The 23425-nt window shown below is 44.9% G+C and overlaps 1 protein-coding gene across 1 annotated transcript in view; it reads right to left on the bottom strand.

Moving 5' to 3' along the window:
- The window catches only part of LOC144829032 (molybdenum cofactor sulfurase-like), a 1966499-nt gene that overhangs the window by 156129 nt on the left and 1786945 nt on the right, over positions 1–23425 (bottom strand). Inside the window, exon 13 of the mRNA XM_078687750.1 lies at positions 2722–2860. Within this exon, the coding sequence (XP_078543876.1) occupies positions 2722–2860 (139 nt within the window). The remainder of the gene's footprint in view (positions 1–2721; positions 2861–23425) is intronic.

The raw sequence follows: 23425 nt of genomic DNA, 5'->3' as shown, positions 1-23425 counted from the left end.
ACTGGACTATGCACAGGGGCACCAAATGTACCCCTCACACAGACTTTCGGATGCTGGCAAGTACACCCACCAAGCGCTAATACACTAAATCCTGTCTAGGAGGGGGTCACAGATCCATGGGACAGGATGCATATTGTTCTGCCTTCCTCTGCTCAAGCTTGGCTCAGCAGCAGGAGGGCAGAAACATATCACTTGTCGGCAGCAACCATTTTGTGCTGCCCAGGACTATGTGTATGTGTCTTGTAAAGCGCACTGCTGCCCTGAGGCGTCGTGGCGCTGTAGACCGCTGGGGAACCCGTCCTGGTTATCCCTGTGAGATGGTCCCTACTGGGTATCTCCAAGGTGAAACCAGGCATCCCCGGCAAATGTGGGGGGCCGTTGTAGAGATGAGGCAAGCTAATGCCCAGAGTTGCCGAGTGTGATCCCTCGTTAGAGTAGGCACCGAGGCGAGAATTATCCAGTCCACTGACCCTAGTCCACGACCCTGCCGCGTCGGGAATTGAACCCTGGTCCCGGGCCGTTCTCTGCTTCTGGGTCTGCCGCCTCTAACCAGTGAGCCACACCACTCCACCTTAGAAGGCCGGTACGGGAACACTAGGGGCCCATTGAAGCTTGCTTCTGAGGGGTGGAATCATACTTCGCACGCCGATTAGCGGTGTTGGGGTATAATTCCAACATGTTTGACACCAAACACAATAGGGTTAGTTTCAGCCATTTTAGAGTTGGTCTTTTCGCGGTTGCATAATGCCCATCTGTAGGTCGTAAATGGCTGTCTCACTGACAACCCAGGAGAATGGACTCTGTAGGCTGCAGGGGTGTTCTGCTCATGCAGTGGCACCCTCTCACTTAGACCCAGCACCCTGCCCTCAGGATTGTAAAGGCCTGCTAGAGGGGTGACTTAAAGGTTTCAAGTGCAGTGACCCTTAGATATAGTGAACCCATATCTTAAGTAAGTGGTGCATGCACCAACCTACACAGGCTACAATGCAAGGCCTGTAGTTCCATTTTGCATGGCCTCTCATGGGTGGAATAATTCATGTTTCAGGCCACGGGAGGCCTCTGGGTACCTGTGCCCTGGGTACATGGGTACCATATACTAGGGACTGACAAGGGTACCCCATTATCAAACCTCGAGTGTACATAAGTACATATCACAGCAGTTTAGGAAGAAAGCAGATAGACTGGGGTCCTGATAAGCAGGATCCCAGTCAGACTAGTCAAAAACAGCATTACATTCAGCAAAAAGTAGGTAACCATAAGAAGCAGATTCTACTTTCCTACAAGGGAAATATAAGAATCATTAACGGGACAGTAAGAAGGCCTTACTTTTAGGCATGGGGAGGAGAAGAATAACATGTATAGGAATAAACATTCTGAATCTGCTTGTGGTGACTAGCCAAGTGGATATTTATGCATAATTGCCCTTAGATTGAATGATGGAACTTCTACCTCTTACTTCTGCTAAGTCCACAAAAACCTATGTACATTGGAAAAATGATAACAGCAAGGGCAGCTTCCTTAATGTTTAGGGGTTTCAGGACATACTGACAATGGGTAAAGGAGTACCTTGGAGTTTCACGCTTCGTTACTGAAGGAGGTGACCCAATTAGTGTCACCCGGGTCACTCATGACCACCTCTCAGCCTTCCATACAAATGAAAATTCGGTCAGACAGTAGAGCATACAAACCAATTTATTTATTCAGATACACTCGAGCGGAGCCCAGTCTGCCCAGTCTCTTAGGATTGCTGCAGAGGGTCTGACATCTACAAACATGGTGATACATTATGTACGATGCAGAACTAATGAAGGCACCCCAAGAATGGGATTTTCCAGCCAGATGCAGCTACACAAAGAAGTATAGTTGTATAAGTTTCGATCCTGAGGCTGGGCACACATTATCTGCTACTCAAGGTCGCTCCATCCGTGCCCACCGTTGGACTAGTGGGAGAAGGCCTCTATCTAGTGGAAAAAGCATGCGCTAATAAGAAGAGTGTATTAGAGAAAAAGCAGTGCCCAACCTTCGAGAAACGAGACTTACCAAAAGCTGCTTTTTGAGGAAGGGAAAGATCAGTTTCGATCATGGTTCAAAATAGCGGGCAAACATAAAATGGTGCCGCACATAGAACAATACATAATCAACACAGCGAAAACATTTTTATTCTAACAGTTACTTTCCTTCAAAACAGAGGTGTAGCATGTAGCTGGAAAATGGTATGCTTTTGCTATGATTAAAGGGCTGAAGATGAAGCCATATCTGATATTTCACCAGTTAAGAAAAGAATGGTAGGTGAAGGTAATGGAGGGGTAATGCTTTCATCAGTTACCAGCAATCTGCATTTCTATAGTTCGCCTTTCTCTTCTCTGGTCCTCATACCCTCCCCAGCCAATCGGGGTGTCTCACTTCCCATCTCTGGTATGCTCGGGCATAATGTCCTCTCGCAGGAGTAGAAAAATGCATACCGAATGAAAAGACAGATTTAGAAATGTGGAGGTCTAGCGATTGCCAACTTGGTCCCCGCATAACAACTGGGACAAGGAAGGGAAAATCGGTTTGACAAAAGCTTCGAAAAATATTATAGAGCGATATGTCTTTGAAGAAGTCCGATTTCCTTTCTAATATAACATTCACATTGTTTGAAAATGATAGAACAATGTTTGTGTCTCCACATTCTTATAACCGTTTCAAATTGTGTTGTCGCTTTAAGCTGCTAGCCCATACCTGGAAATGCAGGGCGCCGACTGAAACCGCCGACCACTCCTCTTCTTCAAAGGCTCTGCTGCCGCCTACCACCAGGTTTGCCCGGAAACGTGGGATCAAGTCTTCCAGCGGAAATCGCTCTTCGAGTGCCGCTCTATTCCTGCCCGGACCATCCATGAATGGAAGTGAAAAAGAATGAGGGATATTAGGGATGTAAAAGGACATGCTACACTCGAGTTTCGTTATATTGGGTACATAAGTAGTAACATATGTTGTTTACAGAAGGGAGGATCGGCAGAGCTGTGGACTGAAGCATTATATTAAAAAACATCTTTATTAGTAGCAATAGCAGTAGTATTTTTACTAATTTACTACTGAATACCGACTATGCTTCAAACACCTTTTAAAGTAAAGAGACGGATGCTGGATTGTTAAACACTCATCACCAGCTCATAACCTGAGGTGATGAGAGTTTAACTACACTCCCCAACCTTTGCCCTGAAAAATAAAAAACATTCTTACTAAGAGAGTAATCGAAAATGAATAGTAACAGTTTTGTTGTAATTGTGACATTAAAACTAACAAATTGAGATACCCAGCTATATGAGGTATCCAGCTATTCAATTTCTAATGCACCATTCATTTAACAGTGTATTCTGTCCCATGAGGTCTACCAACAAATGTTTAGTTCGCCTTCACTTATAGACTCGGCTTGTCTCATCAGAGGCCCTTCAACAAGAAGATTTGACGGCAATTGGGCAGCCTATACACTACATACACAGCACACCTTAGGTCTGTGAATCCATAGCAAGAAATGCACGCATTTAATCCAAGTTACAAGCATTATAAACTTTCTTTGGTTTCCCAGCAAGCAGGACAGAATCCAAACTGACAATCCATTCTCTAAAATAATTATTGTATATCATTACTCTGTGGAACCTGTTTTAAGAGGCTGTGAGCTGAGAAGATACAGATTTTTTTGTGCTAGAAGTGCTGTGCACAGAAATCCTGCACCAAGCGTACAGAGGTTGGCAGAACTGAAGCTCTTAAACTTGTGCCCGCTAGTAAAAATGTCTTTGGCCCTTGAACCATTTATAACTGTACAATTAGTGATAATATTCAGTTTAAGGCATGTTCCATTTTGAATCACCTCTCACAAAGCCATCTTCAGATTGTGTTTCCGGAATGTTTCCTTGCCCCTTCAGAGGCTGTCTGGCACAGACCACCTTGCCATATCAAAAGTTTAGAACTAGAAATTTGGGTGGTGTATTAATCTATATCCGTCGTCAAGATCACATCGGGCTGTGTTCTTTATTTCAAATCTCAGAACTCACGTGACACTCAATGTATATGACACATTTTTGTCAGACATCTCACATTTTTCAAGTTGCGTGTTTGACACATTTGAGCCAGAGCTGTGACTACTTTTAAGTCTGCATCACTGAAACATCAAGCTAGCGGGAACAGCCCTGTCATGGCTAACATCTTTCTTAAACAACCGGACTTTCCAGGTTTGGGAAGGCAACGCACGGTCCAACCGAATCCCCCTCCAATGTGGTGTACCGCAGGGCTCCTCGTTGAGCCCTACTTTGTTCAACGTATACATGTCCCCACTGGAAGATGTGGTCTCTCCTTTTGGTATTAAAGTAGTCACCTACACGGACGACACACAACTAGTCGTCTCGCTCACTCAAGTGGACCAATGCCCTGAAAACCTTCACTCCTGTCTGTCCGAAATACATGCCTGGATGAGTAAATCCCTTCTTAAATTAAATGGAACTAAAACCGAGCTCATGCTCCTAGGACATAAGTTGACATCTTTAGTCGACTCCATCTGGCCCGCCTGTCTGGGGGCTCTTCCCGCCCCAAAAAACAAAATTAAAAGTTTAGGGGTGTGGCTCGAACAGGACCGCTAATTCTAAACTAAAGCCAAAAAACGGCAGGCATATGCTTTGGCCTACTTCGCTCAGCCCGAAAAGTGCTCCCTCTACTACCTCCCCCCTCGAGAAAACTTCTCATCCAAGGGTTTTTCCTCTCAAGGTTGGACTACAGTAACGCCCTCTATTTGGGCACTCCTGAAGCCACCATCAACAAGCTCCAATTGATTCAAAATTCTGCAGCCAGGCTGCTTACAGGCTCATCTGCAAGGTCCTCAGCTAGACCTGCCCTAAGATCTCTTCACTGGCTGCCAATACGCGAGAGGATAAAGTTCAAATCCCTGTGCATTGTCCACAAATCCCTACAGGGTAAGGGACCCCCTATCTTGAGGAGCTTAGTGTGCCCTTACAAGGCTAACAGGGCCCTTCGCTTCGCCACTGTCCCCAGAGTGAAGAGAGCTCGAACAGGAGGACGTCGATTCTCTGTCAATGCAGCGACTCTGTGGAACGCACTCCCTCTTAGGATTCGAACTGAACCCAGCCACTCGAAGTTTCGTAAGCTTCTTAAAACCTTTCTCTTTCCTCAGGACTCCTAATTTGGCATTCCCCTCACAGTATTCTCTGCTCTATAGCGCTGGGACGCTCCCGGGTAACCACGCGCTTTACAAATCTGTTTCTATTCTATTCTATTCTACTTGTACCCGGAATCAAAACCAACTCAACCTCATCTGTTGGTTGAACCACTGAATTATTTAAGCTGAAAATGAGATAGAGAAATTCACCTTGATCTGCCAGGGAGTTAAACATGGGTAAAGTGCTGCTTTTGTGGATATTTTCCTGACTTCCATTTTAAATACTTTGCACATTATTGTTCCATTTGTGGAAGGGGCGGGGGGGGTGTAACGTAGTATTCCAGGCAACCTGGGCAGGATTATAGTATACATGTACAGAGATTCTCTTAAATTAATCTGAGTAAATATTTCAATGAACTTCAGATTTGTCAACCTGTGCAATTAAACCTAAAACAAAAAACACATTTCTGTTTACAAAATGAAAAAAAAACCTTGTATTAATATTTATATAATACATTTCAATAGGACATGTAGATGCTCCATGTGACAGTGCAGTGCAGGTGATTAGTAAGATCTAAATGAAACAATGCATTTTTCAAACAGAAAACATCTCCTGATAACCCGGAGAAAAAGAGGCGGCGGCTGCTGCACAGCCTCGCTGCCGCTCCCCGCACACAGACGCCCTCCCTGAAAGGGAACTTTGGGAATTCCCCTAGCATTGTCATGTGAGTGCGATACCGTGCTAACCGGACCCCGGAAAGGCTGCAGGTCTAAGCGATCAGCCGGGGACGCAGATACTGCTTCCTGCTTCCTGCTTGTACCTACAGCGTGATGGTCTCCTCCGTCTCCGAGTCCCACTTGAAACCGCAGACCCAAAAATAATGGAAATTGACCCTAACAAATGTGACTAACTCGGAGGTTCTGGAACTGTGGTGGATTTTCTGAGTGAGCAAACCTGTTACCGGAGACACTTTGAGAGCCTTCATATGTGATCCACATATAAAAGTTGCTGAACACCTACAGATTTACAAGAGCCCGTGTTGTTGAAACTTTCCTGCCGCCACAAGCTGCCATCAGGGGACTAAATTCCACAGAGTGCCTAGCGCCGGGAGGCACTAACGCTTTTGTTCTCACGCCAGGAGGAGCTTAAAAGGGGGCTTGGGCTCCTGCAGCGCGGGAGCCCATATTGTTGAAACTTTACTGCTGCCACCAGCTGCCATCAGGGGACTCCATCCCAAGAGTGCCTAGCTCCGGGAGGGGCCAATGTGCTTGGTCCCACGCCAGGGGGGGGCGCTTACCTGCAGCGCGGGAGCCCGTGTTGTTGAAACTTTCCTCCTACCACCAGCTGCCATCCGGGGACTCAATCCTGCAGAGTGCCTAGCTTACTAGCCCGTCAGAGCCCGGATGAGACTGGGCTGGGCCCATTCTCTTAGAGGTGCCATATTTTGCTGGTCTCCGTAGTAGCTCCTAGTGAAGTAAGTTGTTCCTTTAAATACTTCAATACTTACCTGGGGTTGCTTGAGCTTCTCATATGTATGGTATTGTCACACGGTGTGACGGTGGCATTTGATCCCCAAGAAAAGCCAAGGTTACTCTGCTATCGCTTATAAAATGGCCAAAGGGAAGCATCAGGTGAGCAGGGAGGGGACACCAAAGACGCTTCAAAATTCTACTCTCGACAGTTTTCTAACCAAGGCTGCCTCTGCCAGTGACAAAGAAATATTGGCAGTCGAACGACGGCTATCGTTGGGGGAGCGCCTGTGCAACATTGAATCAAGATCCACTGTCTACAGGGATGCATGAGTCAATTGATCACGGAACTTCGGGAAGAGCGCTGATTCAAGCTACCTCCCAAATCGCGCCATGCTTTTCCCCTGAGAATTCTGTCTCCCCCCATTTTGTTCCTATGGAACCTGGTCTTTCAGTAAAAAGGAAGAGGAAGTCCAAAGACCCGGAACTCACAGTTGGAGCCAAGACAAAGGCCACAAAAAAGTTGCAGGACTTATCACAAGGGCAAGGGCGACCCAGTAATTGCTCAGCCCCAAACTGTGCAGGAACTGGATCTAACCACTCTATCTAGTTCTTCACAAGACACAGACATTTTCTTAAATCGGCTACAAGAACTTTTAACCAAAAATTTCATCCCAATCCTGTCTAGACTGACAAGTTAGAGCAAAAAGTGAATCTTTTAATTAAATCTGTAACAGGTGTTCTGGAAGGGGGAAGGAAAAATCCAGTACATCATCAGGGTTGTCTAAACACGGGTGGGTACTATGCTCCAATAGATACCCATAACAGGCTGGGTAATCAGAATAATGAGGATTCACCAGTGGCACATCCCGTGCCAGGAGGGGCAGCCCAGGGGGATGCCAATAGGGCCGCCGAGCACATTAGTCATATAAACGGCAGTGAAACCATTGGAAATAGGCCCAGGTCTGATACTCATAGTTCTAACACCCTTCTCAAAGGGAATGGCCCACTGACGCGACGGCCTGGTGAGTCAAATGCTTTGGTCCATTCTCCTAATCTACCACATGAGGTCACTTTGGACCTACCACCCGAATGTTGCCCCTATGTCGTCATACTTACGAATGTTCCTCTGCTTCAGGCTAATATCCAAGAAACCACATCCCAATTAAAAAACAAGGTCTGTTATTGGTTATCACAATCAACGGAATTTAATATCTCATACTATAAGGACATCCTAATGGTAAGAAGAGTGGGTTGGGTTAGCCCCCTAGACAAATCCATCGATTGAGATTGTGTGGGCTTAACCTGCCGGAGTCCGGACCTTGCACGTTCCATAATCAGGAGCAGGAATATCTCTTCCAGTAGGGGCTTAAGCCAGGAGATAAGTATCTTGCCTTTAGGCTTTTTTTACAGACATCTCAAATCTGGAGGCCGAACTTACCTACAAAAACCTCGACCAACACGACTTGACCAGACTAGAGAGTCTACAGGGATGCATGAGTCAATTGATCACGGAACTTCGGGAAGAGCGCTGATTCAAGCTACCTCCCAAATCGCGCCATGCTTTTCCCCTGAGAATTCTGTCTCCCCCCATTTTGTTCCTAAGGAACCTGGTCTTTCAGTAAAAAGGAAGAGGAAGTCCAAAGACCCGGAACTCACAGTTGGAGCCAAGACAAAGGCCACAAAAAAGTTGCAGGACTTATCACAAGGGCAAGGGCGACCCAGTAATTGCTCAGCCCCAAACTGTGCAGGAACTGGATCTAACCACTCTATCTAGTTCTTCACAAGACACAGACATTTTCTTAAATCGGCTACAAGAACTTTTAACCAAAAATTTCATCCCAATCCTGTCTAGACTGACAAGTTAGAGCAAAAAGTGAATCTTTTAATTAAATCTGTAACAGGTGTTCTGGAAGGGGGAGGGAAAAATCCAGTACATCATCAGGGTTGTCTAAACACGGGTGGGTACTATGCTCCAATAGATACCCATAACAGGCTGGGGAATCAGAATAATGAGGATTCACCAGTGGCACATCCCGTGCCAGGAGGGGCAGCCCAGGGGGATGCCAATAGGGCCTCCGAGCACATTAGTCATATAAACGGCAGTGAAACCATTGGAAATAGGCCCAGGTCTGATACTCATAGTTCTAACACCCTTCTCAAGGGGAATGGCCCACTGACGCAACGGCCTGGTGAGTCAAATGCTTTGGTCCATTCTCCTAATCTACCACATGAGGTCACTTTGGACCTACCACCCGAATGTTGCCCCTATGTCGTCATACTTACGAATGTTCCTCTGCTTCAGGCTAATATCCAAGAAACCACATCCCAATTAAAAAACAAGGTCTGTTATTGGTTATCACAATCAACGGAATTTAATATCTCATACTATAAGGACATCCTAATGGTAAGAAGAGTGGGTTGGGTTAGCCCCCTAGACAAATCCATCGATTGGGATTGTGTGGGCTTAACCTGCCGGAGTCCGGACCTTGCACGGTCCATAATCAGGAGCAGGAATATCTCTTCCAGTAGGGGCTTAAACCAGGAGATAAGTATCTTGCCTTTAGGCTTTTTTTACAGACATCTCAAATCTGGAGGCCGAACTTACCTACAAAAACCTCGACCAACACGACTTGACCAGACTAGAGAGGCACACTTCCCTATCCAAACTAGTAGTAGATATGAGGTATTATCAGGTTTGGACAAAGCTGACTGACTAGAGCTTAGCAAAGATTGCCAAGCAAGCCTGCAAGGGAGGATACCACAGGGCTCCACTCAGTCTGGCTCCAATGTGGAGGTGCTGATACTCCCCTATCCTATTGAACCACAGACTCAGCCTATTGACAGATTGACTAACTAGAGTATGACTCCCATACTTACAACTAGCCATAGTCTTGATGCAAAACGGATATTGAGGGGAGGTTCCTCTACTGATCAGCAGCTGTACATCCTCTCATGGAACATTGCAGGCCTACGTTCCAAAATCAATGACCCCGAGTGGGGCACATTTGTGGACAACTGCCATCTGTGCCTCTTTCAACAAACGTGGGCAACCGTACCGATCCATAGGGTTGGCTTTGATTCCTTTAGTGTTGAAGCAAAACAATCCCCTTCTGGCAGACCTGCTGGAGGAATGGTGATTTGGGCCAAAACTACACTCGCCTGTAAAATTAAGCGCCTCAAAACAGATTCTCAGGAGATACTGGCCATTGCCATGGGCTCACTCAAAGGGGACACCCATGTTAAGATTTTCAACATTTACAATAAGTTTACTAGTCCTCATAAACCCTCCTTTACATGACAACTTTAGTCAATTTTCTGGAATCCAACAGTAGTGACTGCCCCCGCATTATAGCTGGAGACCTTAACACTACGTTTGGGCCTGTGGATTACATGCAGGAATTATTCCTGGAGGAGGAAGCTGCAAGAGGTATCACAAGGCTCCAAATTCCACCACTTAAGAGGTGTACCTGTGTAGCACAGCAAGTTTTATATTTTACATTTCCTTACGGGTTGCGGGCATGCAATGGGAGGACCCTCTCTGACCCTAGGTCAGATTACACCTTTAAGAGGGGGAACACTAGAAGTAGAATAGACTATATTTTAGTCGATCTTGATCTTTGGCCACAAGTAATTGATATGGCCATTCTCGATCGAAATGATAGTTACCATAACGCATTTCTTCTAAGTTATTCCAGGCTACCGGTTTTAAATCCTCAGCAAAATCTAATGAAGGCGCAGGTAGTAACAACTAATAACAACAAGATAATTAAGTGGCCAAATGTAGTTGCTGATGGGAAGCTTCTCACAGGAATCTATAAAGAGGTGACTCAATTTGTCTAATGCCAACTTAACTGATGATATAATTTTAGTCAGCTACCTCGACCTTCTGAATAATATTTCGCCCTTTTTTAAAAGTCAGCGTGGGTTGCTCCCATGCAAACAGAAAAATGAAGCCTGGTACAACAAGGAATGTAGGCAGGCAAGAGTAGAACTCAAGGAGGCAGTAAAGGAGAGGACGAGGACTAACATACTTAATAAACGTAAGAACTACAAGAGTACACATAGGGAGGCCAAACGAAATTGGGAAACTGAGAGTTGGTGCACTCTTGTGGAGGCACCTAGGTAAAATGATTGCCGCTTATTCTGGCATCTGCCTTCCAAAGGGATAACCTATCAGGCTGCCGAAAATTATTTCTATATACATCTGGATATCTGGGAAGGGTATTTCCAGGCACTGTATTCCATTGAGGTTGATGAGGTTGTGGGTGTCGCAGGGGAGGCACCCAGGGGCCGAAATGTGGAGGTAGACTGAAATGAGGAAGTTAGTTTTTCCCTTATGGAAGTAAAGAATGCAATCACTTCCCTCCAAACTGTCAAAGCCCCTGAACTCAACAGACTCCCGGGAGATCTTTACAAATCTGAACCCAACATCAGGGGCCCTCTGCTTCATGCTGTTTTTAATGCTATTATACGAGGAGGCAATATCCCGGGCACGTGGCTGGGTGCTGAAAAAATCCCAATACATAAAAAAGGGGACAAAGGGGACCCTGCTAATTATAGGCCTATCAGCCTCATTGACGTGTCCCCCAAAAATGTTTTAGTAAAATTATATTTACTCATATTCAAAATTGGGCAGAAGACAATAACATAATCTCACACTTGCAGGCGGGGTTCCGAGCTGCCACCAACACTCTAGACCAAGTGTTTGTTTTTTAATGCTTAAATGGAAAGAGGTCACACTTAAGAAAGGACACCTCTATGTAGTATTTGTTGACCTCAAAACCGCTTTTGACTCCATTGATCGCACCCGGCTCTGGAATACCCTGAGGGACATGGGATTTTCTCCTGCCCTACTCCTACTAATCAGGTTACACCAGGATAACTATGCCAGAGTCAGATGGAATCAAGATGGGAGGCAATCTGGAAATATTTTAATTAGGAAAGGAGTAAGCCAGGGGTGCGTGTTAGCACCAACCATGTTTACTTTATTTATTAATGAGCTTATAAATGAGCTATACGACTGAGGAGATGACCCACCGAAATTGGGAGGAAAGCAAATAGCATTGCTCCTGTTTGCTGACGGCACATTACTTATATCTAAAACCCCTGTGGGCATCCAAAATGTTCAACAAAATTTTCAAAAGCATGTAAATCTCGGGGTTTGAAAATCAATCGTCTGAAAACAAAGTGTATGGTTTTCTACCCCTACAAAATTTGTGAAAACCTGGCATGGCCTCGCAAATTCTGATAAGTGCCCTGACACTACAACAAGTAGACTGCGCAATTGTTAAAAGAGCTAAAGCTCAGCCTATCGCCCAGTTTCCCATGCAATAGAAATCCATAGGGGCAAAGGTTTGGGCGCGGTACTCTATGGGGCTTAACTTTGGGGCCTCAAGTACACCAAACTATTAGAAGTTGCTGAAAATACATTTTTAAGAGCTCTTCTAAATATTCCAAATAATACTCCCCTATTGCCATTATGCATCGACCTTGAGTTAAAATCTATCTCCCATTGTGCTCACATTCTGGGTGAGATTGTGGACTAGCTAAACCCAAATACCCGCAAAGGATGCAGTGGAAGAATTGCTGTCCCTACAAAGGAAATCAGGTCTCTTGCCCTGGTTTGGCAAGGTTAAGGGGTGGCTTCTAAAAATAGGGTTGAGTAGCATGTGGGATGACCCCCACTCCATATCTAAAAAAACTATCCCCACACTAAAAACAATGCATTGGAATTGTATTAATACTGGAGGCACTGAATCGAGGTCATTAGGCACTTTACCAACACAATTTAAAATTTTTAAATATATATGGATGATGTAGAACCCCCGCAAGCACGTGTACTTTACATTCAGTTTAGATTTGACACCCTTCCTCTAAACGCTGTGAGAAGCAAATGGACGAATTCTACTTCTACCCCCATGTGCCCATCCTGTAATTCTGCCACGGAAACTTTTGATAATATTTTCTATTGCCCTGCTTACGCTACACTGAGGAAAAAATGGATTGTTCCTGCATGTCGAGTCCTGTCTTTTTCCCGCCACACAGATGCTCTGCATGTTTTTACCTTTGACGCTACCAAATGGCTTGTCTATACTCTATCTAGATATCTCCTATATGCCCGTTGGCTGAGGGCCAAGGTGGCTAAATGAATGCTCATCTCCGGAATAGGAGGCATTCCAAGGGAGTGCCTAGACCTAAGCCCTGTGTCGCACACTAGACCCTCTAGATATATTTAACATATATTTGTTTTTATATAATTTTAACCCATTTTTTCTTGTTCTGAAATCCTAGAATGGGGATTTAAGCAGCTACTTTCTGTTTTTTAAAATTCTTGCACTGATAATTTGTTATCAATATGTTTTGTATTTCATGGCTTTATGATACGATATATGTGTGTATGATCTTGATATTGATCGAACAGTAAAATATATATATATCTAACTCCTGATAAAGTTAGTCCCTCGGCTTCAGCATTGAAAGAGAACAATTGACTCCCTCTTATGCCTGCTGCCTGCTATCCTATTGATGTAGATTTACATAATTAATCTTTAGCGAAGATTAGTAGTCATCTAGAATCTGTTCCTTCTCTAGCTATGGCATATAAGCTGGCCTCCAAAACACTTGGTGATACTAACAGCCCAGGCCATAGAGACTATTGAGTATGTCCTCATCTGGGATTTGCTCTCTCCCTCATGAGCCAGCCAAGGAACATCCCTTTAAACTACTGTCATGGAACATAGAGGGATTATGTTCCAAGCTACTTGATCAATGATGATGAATGGCTCGACTTTGTCGATAACTAACATGTATTAATATTTCAGGAAACATGGGTAAACAAACCTACCCATAGAATGGGCTACACAACCTTTTTCATTGGTGCACAGCCTTCTACATCAGTGTGAGCTTTGGGCGGGTTGATTACCTGGGTAAATATATCACTGATTTGTACTATAAAACTATTGCAGATTGACTCCTCTGAAATACTGGGCCTGACCTTTTCTGGACCTCAAGGTCTGAAGGACAACCTTTCTTCAGTTTATAATTGCCCACTCTCTCGCAATAAGAAGTCCCCAGCTATTGCTCTTCTAGACTTGCACCTTTCCAACTTAAGATCGAGGCCTTACTTTTTGATTGGTGTAGGTTTTACTGTCGCCTTCGAGTTGCTGGAGTGTATAAATGTAATGGAAGAGGAAGATCAAATTAGAGGTATTCCTACATTAGAACCCTGTTTGCACCTTCCACCGCAAGGGCAATTCAGCTTGCCCAATTGACTCTTTTGCACAGTTTGAAGGCCTGCAATGGTCAATAAAAATATGACCAATCAAGATTGTATACCTTTAAGCGAGGAATGTATAAAAGCAATATATAAAACCCCATTTTAGATATAGCTCTGTTGGATAAGATGCTTGATTATTTAGTAATACCAATAACGGATAGTGATTATTGGCCACCACCGCTTAATCCAACGCCTGGCTGGTTTACGCATAATTCTGAGCAAGGTAGTTTAAATCAAATAAAGCCCCTCATCAGTAATAATTATAGATCTATTAAATACTTTGTAATACTTTATTCGATACATGTATCATAAAAGTACAAACATAAAAATACATACATAGATTCCAGGTATTACAATTGATGAAGCAAAGCTTCGCATATTTTGCGACCTTGCCGAAGTCATGAACCTCGTTTATGTGTAACAAGGTCATAAGTGTACGTCTTACTAATGTTTATTTTATGTTTAAACGAGGTTTCCAGACGCTTGCTTATGTGTTTTACTAAAATAATTTACTCGAGTCACTTAAAATGTCTGCCGCTTGTATTTAGTTACTGCGCATGCGTCAGCCACACTCACGTGTCCTGACGCGTCTGCAGAGTTGGAGGGAAATTTATGCGCATGCGTAATACATAGCTTGGCCCAATGTGGTACTGCTCGTGCCACTGCTCTTGTCACTGTTTCTATGTAGCTAACATTTAGACTGCATAAGTATATTTTATGATGATAAGTTGAAAGTACAACCCTGTGATGTGTTTTCATAATGTTATTTCTATGTATTAATTTGTTCTCGCTTACTTTTCATGTACCGCGGGGAATGGGGGTCCAAACTGATTGGGAGCCATATTGACGGTCTCTTCTGCGCATGCCCAGAGAATACTGAAAGGTGGCCACTTTGGACAGTGGAACTCAGCCAGCTGGCAGCCACAGTCAAGATGTGCCTGGGAAAGCCACCTCTGCGCTACGAGAACGGAGAATGTTGCTCCTCATGTGTTACATTGTACAATTGTCACTCGTATTTTTGCACAGTTTCTCATGGGAACCCCAATCTTGCTAGGCGGTACCTAAATATGTAAAGTAGGCATACAAATCTTGTATTCTGATTGGTGTGTTACCCAAATCCTACCTTAGGACCAATCCAAATTGAGGGATTCTGACACTTTGCAACATTGGGGGGTGGTACACCGTCCCAAAGAGTATAACTACCCTGGGTTCACCTAGGGAATTGTCCGACTTGTCTGGTTTAGCTGACCTGTCACTGACCCATCGTACTCAATAGGTGACTGAAGATACAGAGAGCTGCGGAGCACTCTGTCCGAAATTGACCATAGACTAAGGTTTTACTGAACCTTAAAGTGCTGGCGAAGCACTTTGCTGGGAGTTCGTTGACCCAATCGGGGTCTTGATCGATAGCTGCAGAGAGGGTGGAGCGCAGGCGTTGCTTCCAAACTGCGGGTGCGGTCCTGTCCTGAGCGGTCCTGTCCTGAGGGTTTGCTGTCCTGTCCTGAGGTCCTGTCCTGATTCCTAATCTGAGGGTATCCTGTCCTGTCCGGGGTGTCCATTCTGCACCTGCTGTCCTTTGAGGGGTATCCTTCCTTGAGGGTTTCCTGTCCTTAACTGACCCGTGGCCAGGGTTTGGTTTCCACACCAGTCTAGGTAAATACTGCTCTAAGTTCCTTAAACTTGCACCTTCCTATATTTCAGTCTTTTGCTTTAATAAAAGACATCTTGCACATGTTGATTTTTCCATGCTTTTGCCGCAAAACTATTGAAACGTAAAGTCATTTGCATAATTTTCTTGATATGTTCTCATGTTACCCTATCTTTTAGAAATCATATTTTGCATTGCAGTTTGTCATTTTCTGATATGGTCTAGAACGACCTTATTTAGATTTTCTAAAGAATTCCTGCCTTGAATGCATAGCATATTTCCTTTGCATCTCATTATTGCATTTTAATGATTACTCTGACTTTATTTCTCTATAGTTATGTACTTTTCATTATCTTGATTATCGATTGCCTTATTCTTGTAAATCTCATGATTTCAGAAAACGAACTTTAGATAAACATTTTAAAACTTCCAGTTGTCCGTGGTCATTTAAACAATATTGAATGTCATTTGAAATTGCATTTGCTGCCTTTCCTTTTACAGCTAGGCCCCTGATCCATTAAAGTCATAGGTACCCGTGTCGGTGGATGGTAAGTCGGGTACACTGAGTCATAACAGTAGGGAACACACACACAATTGGTAGCAGCCCGTGAAGTCGCCTGGTCAATGAATAGTGTGAATTGAAAGTATATGGGCCCTGAAGCCGGAAACGGCGTAATCATTGGCTGGGTGACCTCGCGCGCTCTATCAGTTTTCTGGTAGATCAGAGGATGGTTAGGGACTAGCTAAAGGTTAGGCAGGATTCGTTAGACTAGTTAAGTCGGAAGCTGCTAGTACATTAATGCTGCTATAAGAGCGGCTGTTCCGGGGGGACTGATCAGTCTCTTGTGAATACGCTGCTGAAATTCATGAATTGTTGTATTGTTATTATTCTTGTTCTTATATTGTTATATGTATTAATCCATGCATTTGTAAACCGTATCGTTTCTTGTTGTCCGAACTCCCCGGGGAATTGAAAGGGCAAGTGGTGAATAGAATCCATTGTCCTGAGGTCACAGGCTTAAGGAAAGTTAGGTGCAGGTTAGGATAACCGGGAAGCACTAACTAGGGTTTTTCTGAATACATGAGTGAATAAATGTCAGTAACGAGGTTCATTGGCAAAATTCCCATAGTGGCGTAACCTAGTGAGGGTCACATCGGAAAAGTAGCAGGTTCCTCGGAGCTAGGGTGAAAGCAGAGGGGTCCGCTGGGAAACCTTAAACTCGGAATATATCCCGGAAAGAAGTGGATGAGTTTAGGGGAATAACAGGTTCACCGATGCTAGAGTGAAGGGTAGGCGGAAGAGATCTGCCCGCAGCGTGTGAAAAGTAAATGGAAGTAGTTTACTTGCAGTAAAACAAAGCTATCCTGTCTAGACACTTGAGCACTGTGGCGAATGTGTATTTGTTGTAAAATAACCAAGCACTGAGCACTTTAGAAAGAAAGAAAGTTTCCGTTACCTTGTGAAGGGAGGGAGTCAGTCGCGAAGCGTCTCTGATGTCACTCCGTGCCGCGCTGGGATTGGTAGAAACAGCGGGCGGGTAGCGGGGCTGGAATTGTAAAGGAGGGGTGAAGCGCCGAGGAGTGAGAACTGTCTCACGAAGGGGCCGCGCACCCATTGGCCAAAATTATTTGAACGCGCGCACCTTATTGGTTGCACGCAATTGCAAGGCGCGTTCTGATTGGAGGTAGCTTTGTAAACAAAGTTAAGCGTAGAAATCGTATGTGGCACTCGTATTGTCCAGAGACTAGACCCGATCCGAGAAACCAAGGGTTTGAAAGGGATCAGTGGAAAGCCAATAGATACGATATTATGTACGGAGGAAAGAGAAAGATGTCCCTTGTAAGTAGGGTAAAGAATTATTTCAAAATGGACAAACCGATTAAATCTAGGGAAGGCGTTGTTGTCCCGCCACCGAATACTCCTGCCTCATTCATGATGTTTGACCGAGGGTACAACACCTGTGTGTGGTTGGAGAATTGGGTGAAGTACACAAAAGATAACGGAGTATTGGCTTTTCCGTTAGACGGCACTTTCAATGGCAGAATTTTATTTAATTTGAGAACCCGCATGAATGAATTGCATCCCAGACCGAGACTAACGCAGTATGAGGCATTAGAGGAATGGGAGATTGAGGCTTTTGAAAGAGAGAAACCCCGAATGGACAAAGGTCTGACCAAGTGGTACCCCAGGCTGAAACAAGAGACAAGGGATAAGAGGATGAAACAGTGGAGGCAGAGCATGATTGTTGAGGGTCTGTTTCCCATGATGCCAGCAGGTAACCCTTCTGGGGGAGAGAAAAGGACAGAAAAAAGTAAGCATTGGGGGGCCCTTGGGGAGTCAGACGATGAATTGTTAGATGACATCTTTACAAGAAGTCCGCCCCCTTATAATGAGGGAGCCCGACCTTCCAATGCAGGAGAAATTGCCCAACGTCCATCTATTAAGGAGGAGGACAGATCCCTATGTAGGGGGGGAGGGGGCCAGGTATTGCCCTATTTCGAGAAGCCCGAGCCCCCGGAGGTACGCAATATATATCCTAGAATGCCCGAGAGCTCAGAGGAAAAATATTCCAGTGAAAGAACATTTTACCCCAGACCTCTTTATGAGAACGAAGAAAAGCCAGTAGGTTCAGGGGTACCCTTTTTGCAGCCTCCATATGGGGAAGAGCGTAGGTCATTTGGCACAGGAACTTTGTTCCCGAAACCAAATTATGGTGGGGGTCCAAGTGAAACGCATCCTACTGCCCCGAGTCTTACCCCTCACTTGACCCCACAGATGATACCTGACCGGACATTAGGAAGAGTACTAGATGAAAGGGAGCAAGAGGCCCTAGCTAGACAGAGGACAGAAATAATTCAGAAGATCTCCCAGTTAAATACCAGTCCTGAAGCCTTGACTATTCCGGTAACAATCGGACCAGTGGTTCCGTTGTACGGGAATAGTCAAGGAGGTCTGAACCCTCCGGTTATGAACCCGATAATGGCCCCGCCGAGGCAAGAGCCCCTACTGATAGACGATCAGTCCAGTGAGTGCGAGTCTGAAGTGGTGTTCTTGGACCTGCCAAACAAACAGACCGGAAAGGGAGTGCAGAAGAGGCATAATCCTTTTGATACGAAAGAAATTAAATTAGAGTCAGCAACGGGTACCAGGAGTGTCTCTTTGGTAACGCCGGAAGAAATTGAAAATTGGAGTCGGGAATTAGAAAAACAGGCTCCGCAAACGAAACCTTTAGACCTCTACAAACTGAGAGTAGAAATAGAGGAATTAATGGCAGGGAATGTGGGGCTAGACAGACTGAACACCTATTCTGAAGAAGAGTTGCTGTTTATGTGTAAAAGTCTTACCAGGAGTACTAGGGTGCTCCACGAAAAACTGACAGACACCGCAGCTAGTATGGGAATAGATATATCCAGATCAAAGCCCTTGCAGAAGCCATACCGAGCTGAGTTCTCAGACAAAGATTTAGAGAATTTGAATGTGTCAGGAAGAAAGTCGCAGATTAAAGAGTTGCTTGCAGTTTTGCAAAAATGGGGAGACGTGGAAAAATGGAAAACGAGGTGGGCACATAAGAAAGAGGAGGCCCGCTCCAGACAAGCTACCCCTGAGTTCCCTCTGAGAGAAGTAGACAAGCCCGAAACTTTATGCCCCATGCGCGAAGTACCCGGTGGGAGGTATGTGCACGTTCCGTGGTCCAGACAGGATATTGTGTCCTTTACTAACGATTTTCCAAAATTGCGGGAGAAGCCAGTTGAATGGTACCGGCAAGTGGAAAGGTTTGTAAAGGTGCAGAAATGCCTGTGGAAAGACCTGGATGGGTTTTTCGACATTGTGGTCCCGGTCGATCTATGGACCGAGTGTAAAATAGCCATAGCCTGGCCTAGTGAGGAATACCCGAGAGATGAGAAAACCGGGGAACCATCGAAGGAAGTCATGAGAAAGTATGAACAAGTAATTCAGCACTTGAAACTAAAGGTGCCAGCTAAAGAAACTGATTGGACCAGGATAGATAGAACAACGCAGGAAAGAGAGGAGACAGTGCACTCCTATTATGAAAGGCTGTTACAGGTGTTTAAAACATACAGTGGTATAGATAACATCGAGATGAAGGACATGACGCACTTCATTTACAGGTTCGTAAATGGTTTAAGACCTGAAATTTGTCAGTGGATAAAAGATAACAAAATATGTTGGCACTCCAAAAAGGTAGATGAGGTCCTGCGGTACGCAAAGTACTGCGAGGACGAGATGGCAGAAAAGAAAAAGGCTCTCAAGGAAAAGGTGATGTGGGCTCAGGTGAAGCTTGCAGAACAGCAGGAAAAGCAGTTGAGTAACATGGTCAAAAATGCTAAGAATGAAGGCCCTGGGGGAGGGGGAGGAGGCAAGCCCCGGCCCAAAATGAGCAGAGAGGAGGCTATGAAGAAATTTCCCTGCCATCAGTGCGGCGAAATTGGACACTGGCGTAACGAGTGTACTTACTTGCCCGAAGATAACCCCAAAACTCCTGATTTAACTCCACAGACGCAGAAAGAGAGACCAAGAAAGACTCAACCACAGGTAAAAACAGTTCAGGTGCCTCGAGCACCAAAGCAAGTATACAGGGGAAAACAGGCAGAGGGAGATGAGATAGAAGTCTGGGAAAGCAATGAGAACAGAAATGCAGCAACTTCGCAGTATCTTCTAAATGATACCTTCCTTTGTGATGACCAGTACTGACGGGGCCTGAGAGGGGAGGACGAGGAGTGCGTACTTGGCGCCTCCTTGCCGGTAGACCAGTCCGGACCATACATTGAAGGAAAGGTTGACGGAAACGATGTCACCTTTCTGTTGGACACTGGCGCTACCCGTTCTACTGTGAGAACAGTGGATGTTCCAAACCTACCCCTCTCGGGAGAAGCCATCCAAGTAGTGGGTGTATCTAATCAATTGATTAGTACTCCTGTTACCAAGCCCATGGAGATCTCAATTGGAAACTTTAAGGAAATGCATAGATTTGTTGTTTGCGACACCAGTCCAGTGAACTTACTGGGACGTGACTTGCTGTGCAAAATGAACTGTACCATCTTTTGCACACCAAAAGGTGTTGAAATCCAGACCCCAGATGAAGACGGCATTTATAAATTAATGCTGGTCCGCCCTGACTCGGAAATTAAACGAATGACCATGCAGGATTTACCCCAAGAACTCCAAGAAGCAGTGAAGCCAGAGGTGTGGGACTTTACTGGGAAAGATGTAGGGTTAATGAAAAATGTAGACCCCATACAGATAGCAATAAAGGACAATGCAGTATACCCCAATACTAAACCCTACAGGATGAATGCAGAAGTGAAAGCTGGTGTTGCTGTGGAAATAAAGAAATTGTTAGAAGGAAACATCATACAGGAGGTGATGAGTAGCCCATGTAACTCTCCGATTATGGGCATTAAGAAGCCTAGTGGCAAGTACAGAGTAGTACAGGATTTACGAAAAGTTAACAAAATAGTAGTTCCCTGTTGCCCTATTGTCCCGAACCCAGCAGTGATTCTGTATCAGATTCCCTGGGATGCTGAGTGGTTTACTGTGATAGACTTGTGTCATGCATTCTTTTCCATTCCTTTGCATCCAGATAGCAAATTTCTTTTCTCATTTGCCTTCGAGGGTCACGTGTATTGCTGGAACCGGGTCCCTCAAGGGTATACAGAGAGCCCCTCTATCTTTAATCAGATCTTGAAAAAATGTTTGGAAACTTTAGTCCTACCTGGGAACTCTGTCTTAGTGCAATATATAGACGACCTCTTGGTGGCGTCTAAGAGTCATAAGGATTGTGTGATTGACACCATTGCCCTACTGAATCATCTGTGTGAAAAGGGACATAAAGTGTCCCCTGACAAGTTACAGTTTTGTGCAAAATCGGTGAAATATCTGGGGCACCAGATAGAAAAAGGTGTCAGAAAAGTGACATCGGAAAGAGTGAGGATAATTCAAAAGATGCAGTTACCCCGTACTCAAAAGGAGATCAGAATGTTTCCTGGGTGTGATAGGATACTGCAGGCAGTGGATTCTGGGATTTGCAGTCCTAGCCAGGCCCTTGATAAAAATGACTAAGAGAGGAACACCCGAAATTGTAGAATGGGACGATGAAAGCTTAACGGCCTTCACCAAACTACGAGATTGTCTGTCTACTGCTCCTGCACTTGGAATGCCAGACTACTCCAAAGAGTTTGCCCTATTCTGTGACACTCGCGATAATTGCGCATTGTCAGTCCTAACTCAAGAACATGGCACTACGAGAAGGCCTGTGGCATACTTCTCTGCCACCTTAGATCCAGTGGCTGCTGGATTACCAGGTTGTCTGAAAGCAGTAGCTGCTACCTGTGCCAGTTTAGAACAGAGTGAGTCAATTGTCATGGGACCGGATCGGTAACTGTGTATGTTCCGCATGGAGTGGTAATTTTGTTGACCAGAACAAAAACACAGTATCTCACCCCTAGTCGGCTGACTAAATATGAGAGGATTCTTGTGGGTGCTGCAAATGTAAACATTGTTAGGTGCAGTATTCTGAACCCAGCCACCTTACTCCCTGACCCAAAGGATATGGAAGGGGGGGTGGATGATGAACATGATTGTATTGATCTAACTGAATTCAATACCAAGCCACGCCCAGACATAAAAGAAACGCCATTGCCTGTGCATGATAAAGAACTATTTGTAGATGGTTCATGTCTAAGGCATGAACAAGGAGGCCTGAGTGCTGCCTATGCAGTAGTGTCCCTAGAGAAAATTGAGGAAGCAGGTTATCTATATCACATCAAGTCTGCACAAGTAGCCGAATTGATTGCTATGATAAAAGCCTGCCAAATTGGGAAGAACATACGCATAACAGTGTATACTGACAGTCAGTACTGTTATGGGGTTGTGCATGACTTTGGCCAGTTGTGGCTACAGAGGGAGTTCCTGACTTCATCGGGTACCCCTATTCGAAATGGAAAAGTTATTCAAGACCTTTTAGAGGCAATCCAGTTACCAAAGGAACTGGCAGTGGTAAAATGTGCTGCTCATAAGAAGAGCATGGACAAGGTATCACTGGGAAACGATTATGCTGATCGAGTGGCCCAATGGTGCGCAAGAGATCGGTATATCGTAAATCCAAAACGAGGGGGGCCAGGAACCAGCTGCCAACTTCAGGTGTTTGAAGAAGTGCCTAGATGGGATGAGGTGAAAGAGTGGCAGCAGGCGGCACCTTGGCAAGAAAGAGAGAAGTGGAAGGAAGATGGATGTAGACCAAGACGTGTGGATGGTGTCATTATAGGCCCAACTGGTATGCCTGTGTTACCTAGATACCTACTTAGCGCAATGGCGAGGTTGATACATGAAGGATCACACATTGGTAGGGACGCCATGATTCTAGTGTTCCAACAGACTTGGTACAGTAAAAAGTTCAGGAAAGTAGCAGAGTCCCTCTGCCAGAGGTGCCTGACATGTCAAAAGATGAACCCAGGGAAAAAGACTGTAGTGGAACTGGGGAAAATTGGGAGGTCCGGGGGTCCCTTTGTAAGGATACAGGTTGATTTCATCACCATGCCCCGTTGTGAAGGGAAAAGATATGTCCTTGTCATGGTCTGTTTATTTTCCAAGTGGGTGGAAGCTTTCCCTACTCCCCAAAATGACGCAAAGACAGTAGCTAAGTGTTTACTAAAAGAACTGATACCTAGGTTCGGGGTGCCAGTCACTATTGAATCAGATCAAGGCTCACATTTTCATAATGACGTCATCGATGAACTCTGTAAGGCCTTTGGAATTGCACAAAAGCTACACTGTGCCTACCGTCCAGAGGCTTCTGGAGTGGTGGAACAAATAAATGGAACTATCAAAAACAGACTAGCAAAACTGTGTGATGCAACT

Source organism: Lissotriton helveticus, chromosome 4_1 (genome assembly GCF_964261635.1).
Source record: "Lissotriton helveticus chromosome 4_1, aLisHel1.1, whole genome shotgun sequence".
Lineage (NCBI taxonomy): Eukaryota > Metazoa > Chordata > Amphibia > Caudata > Salamandridae > Lissotriton > Lissotriton helveticus.
Note: the sequence above shows the minus strand (reverse complement) of the source record. Positions and strands in the feature narration are given on the sequence as shown.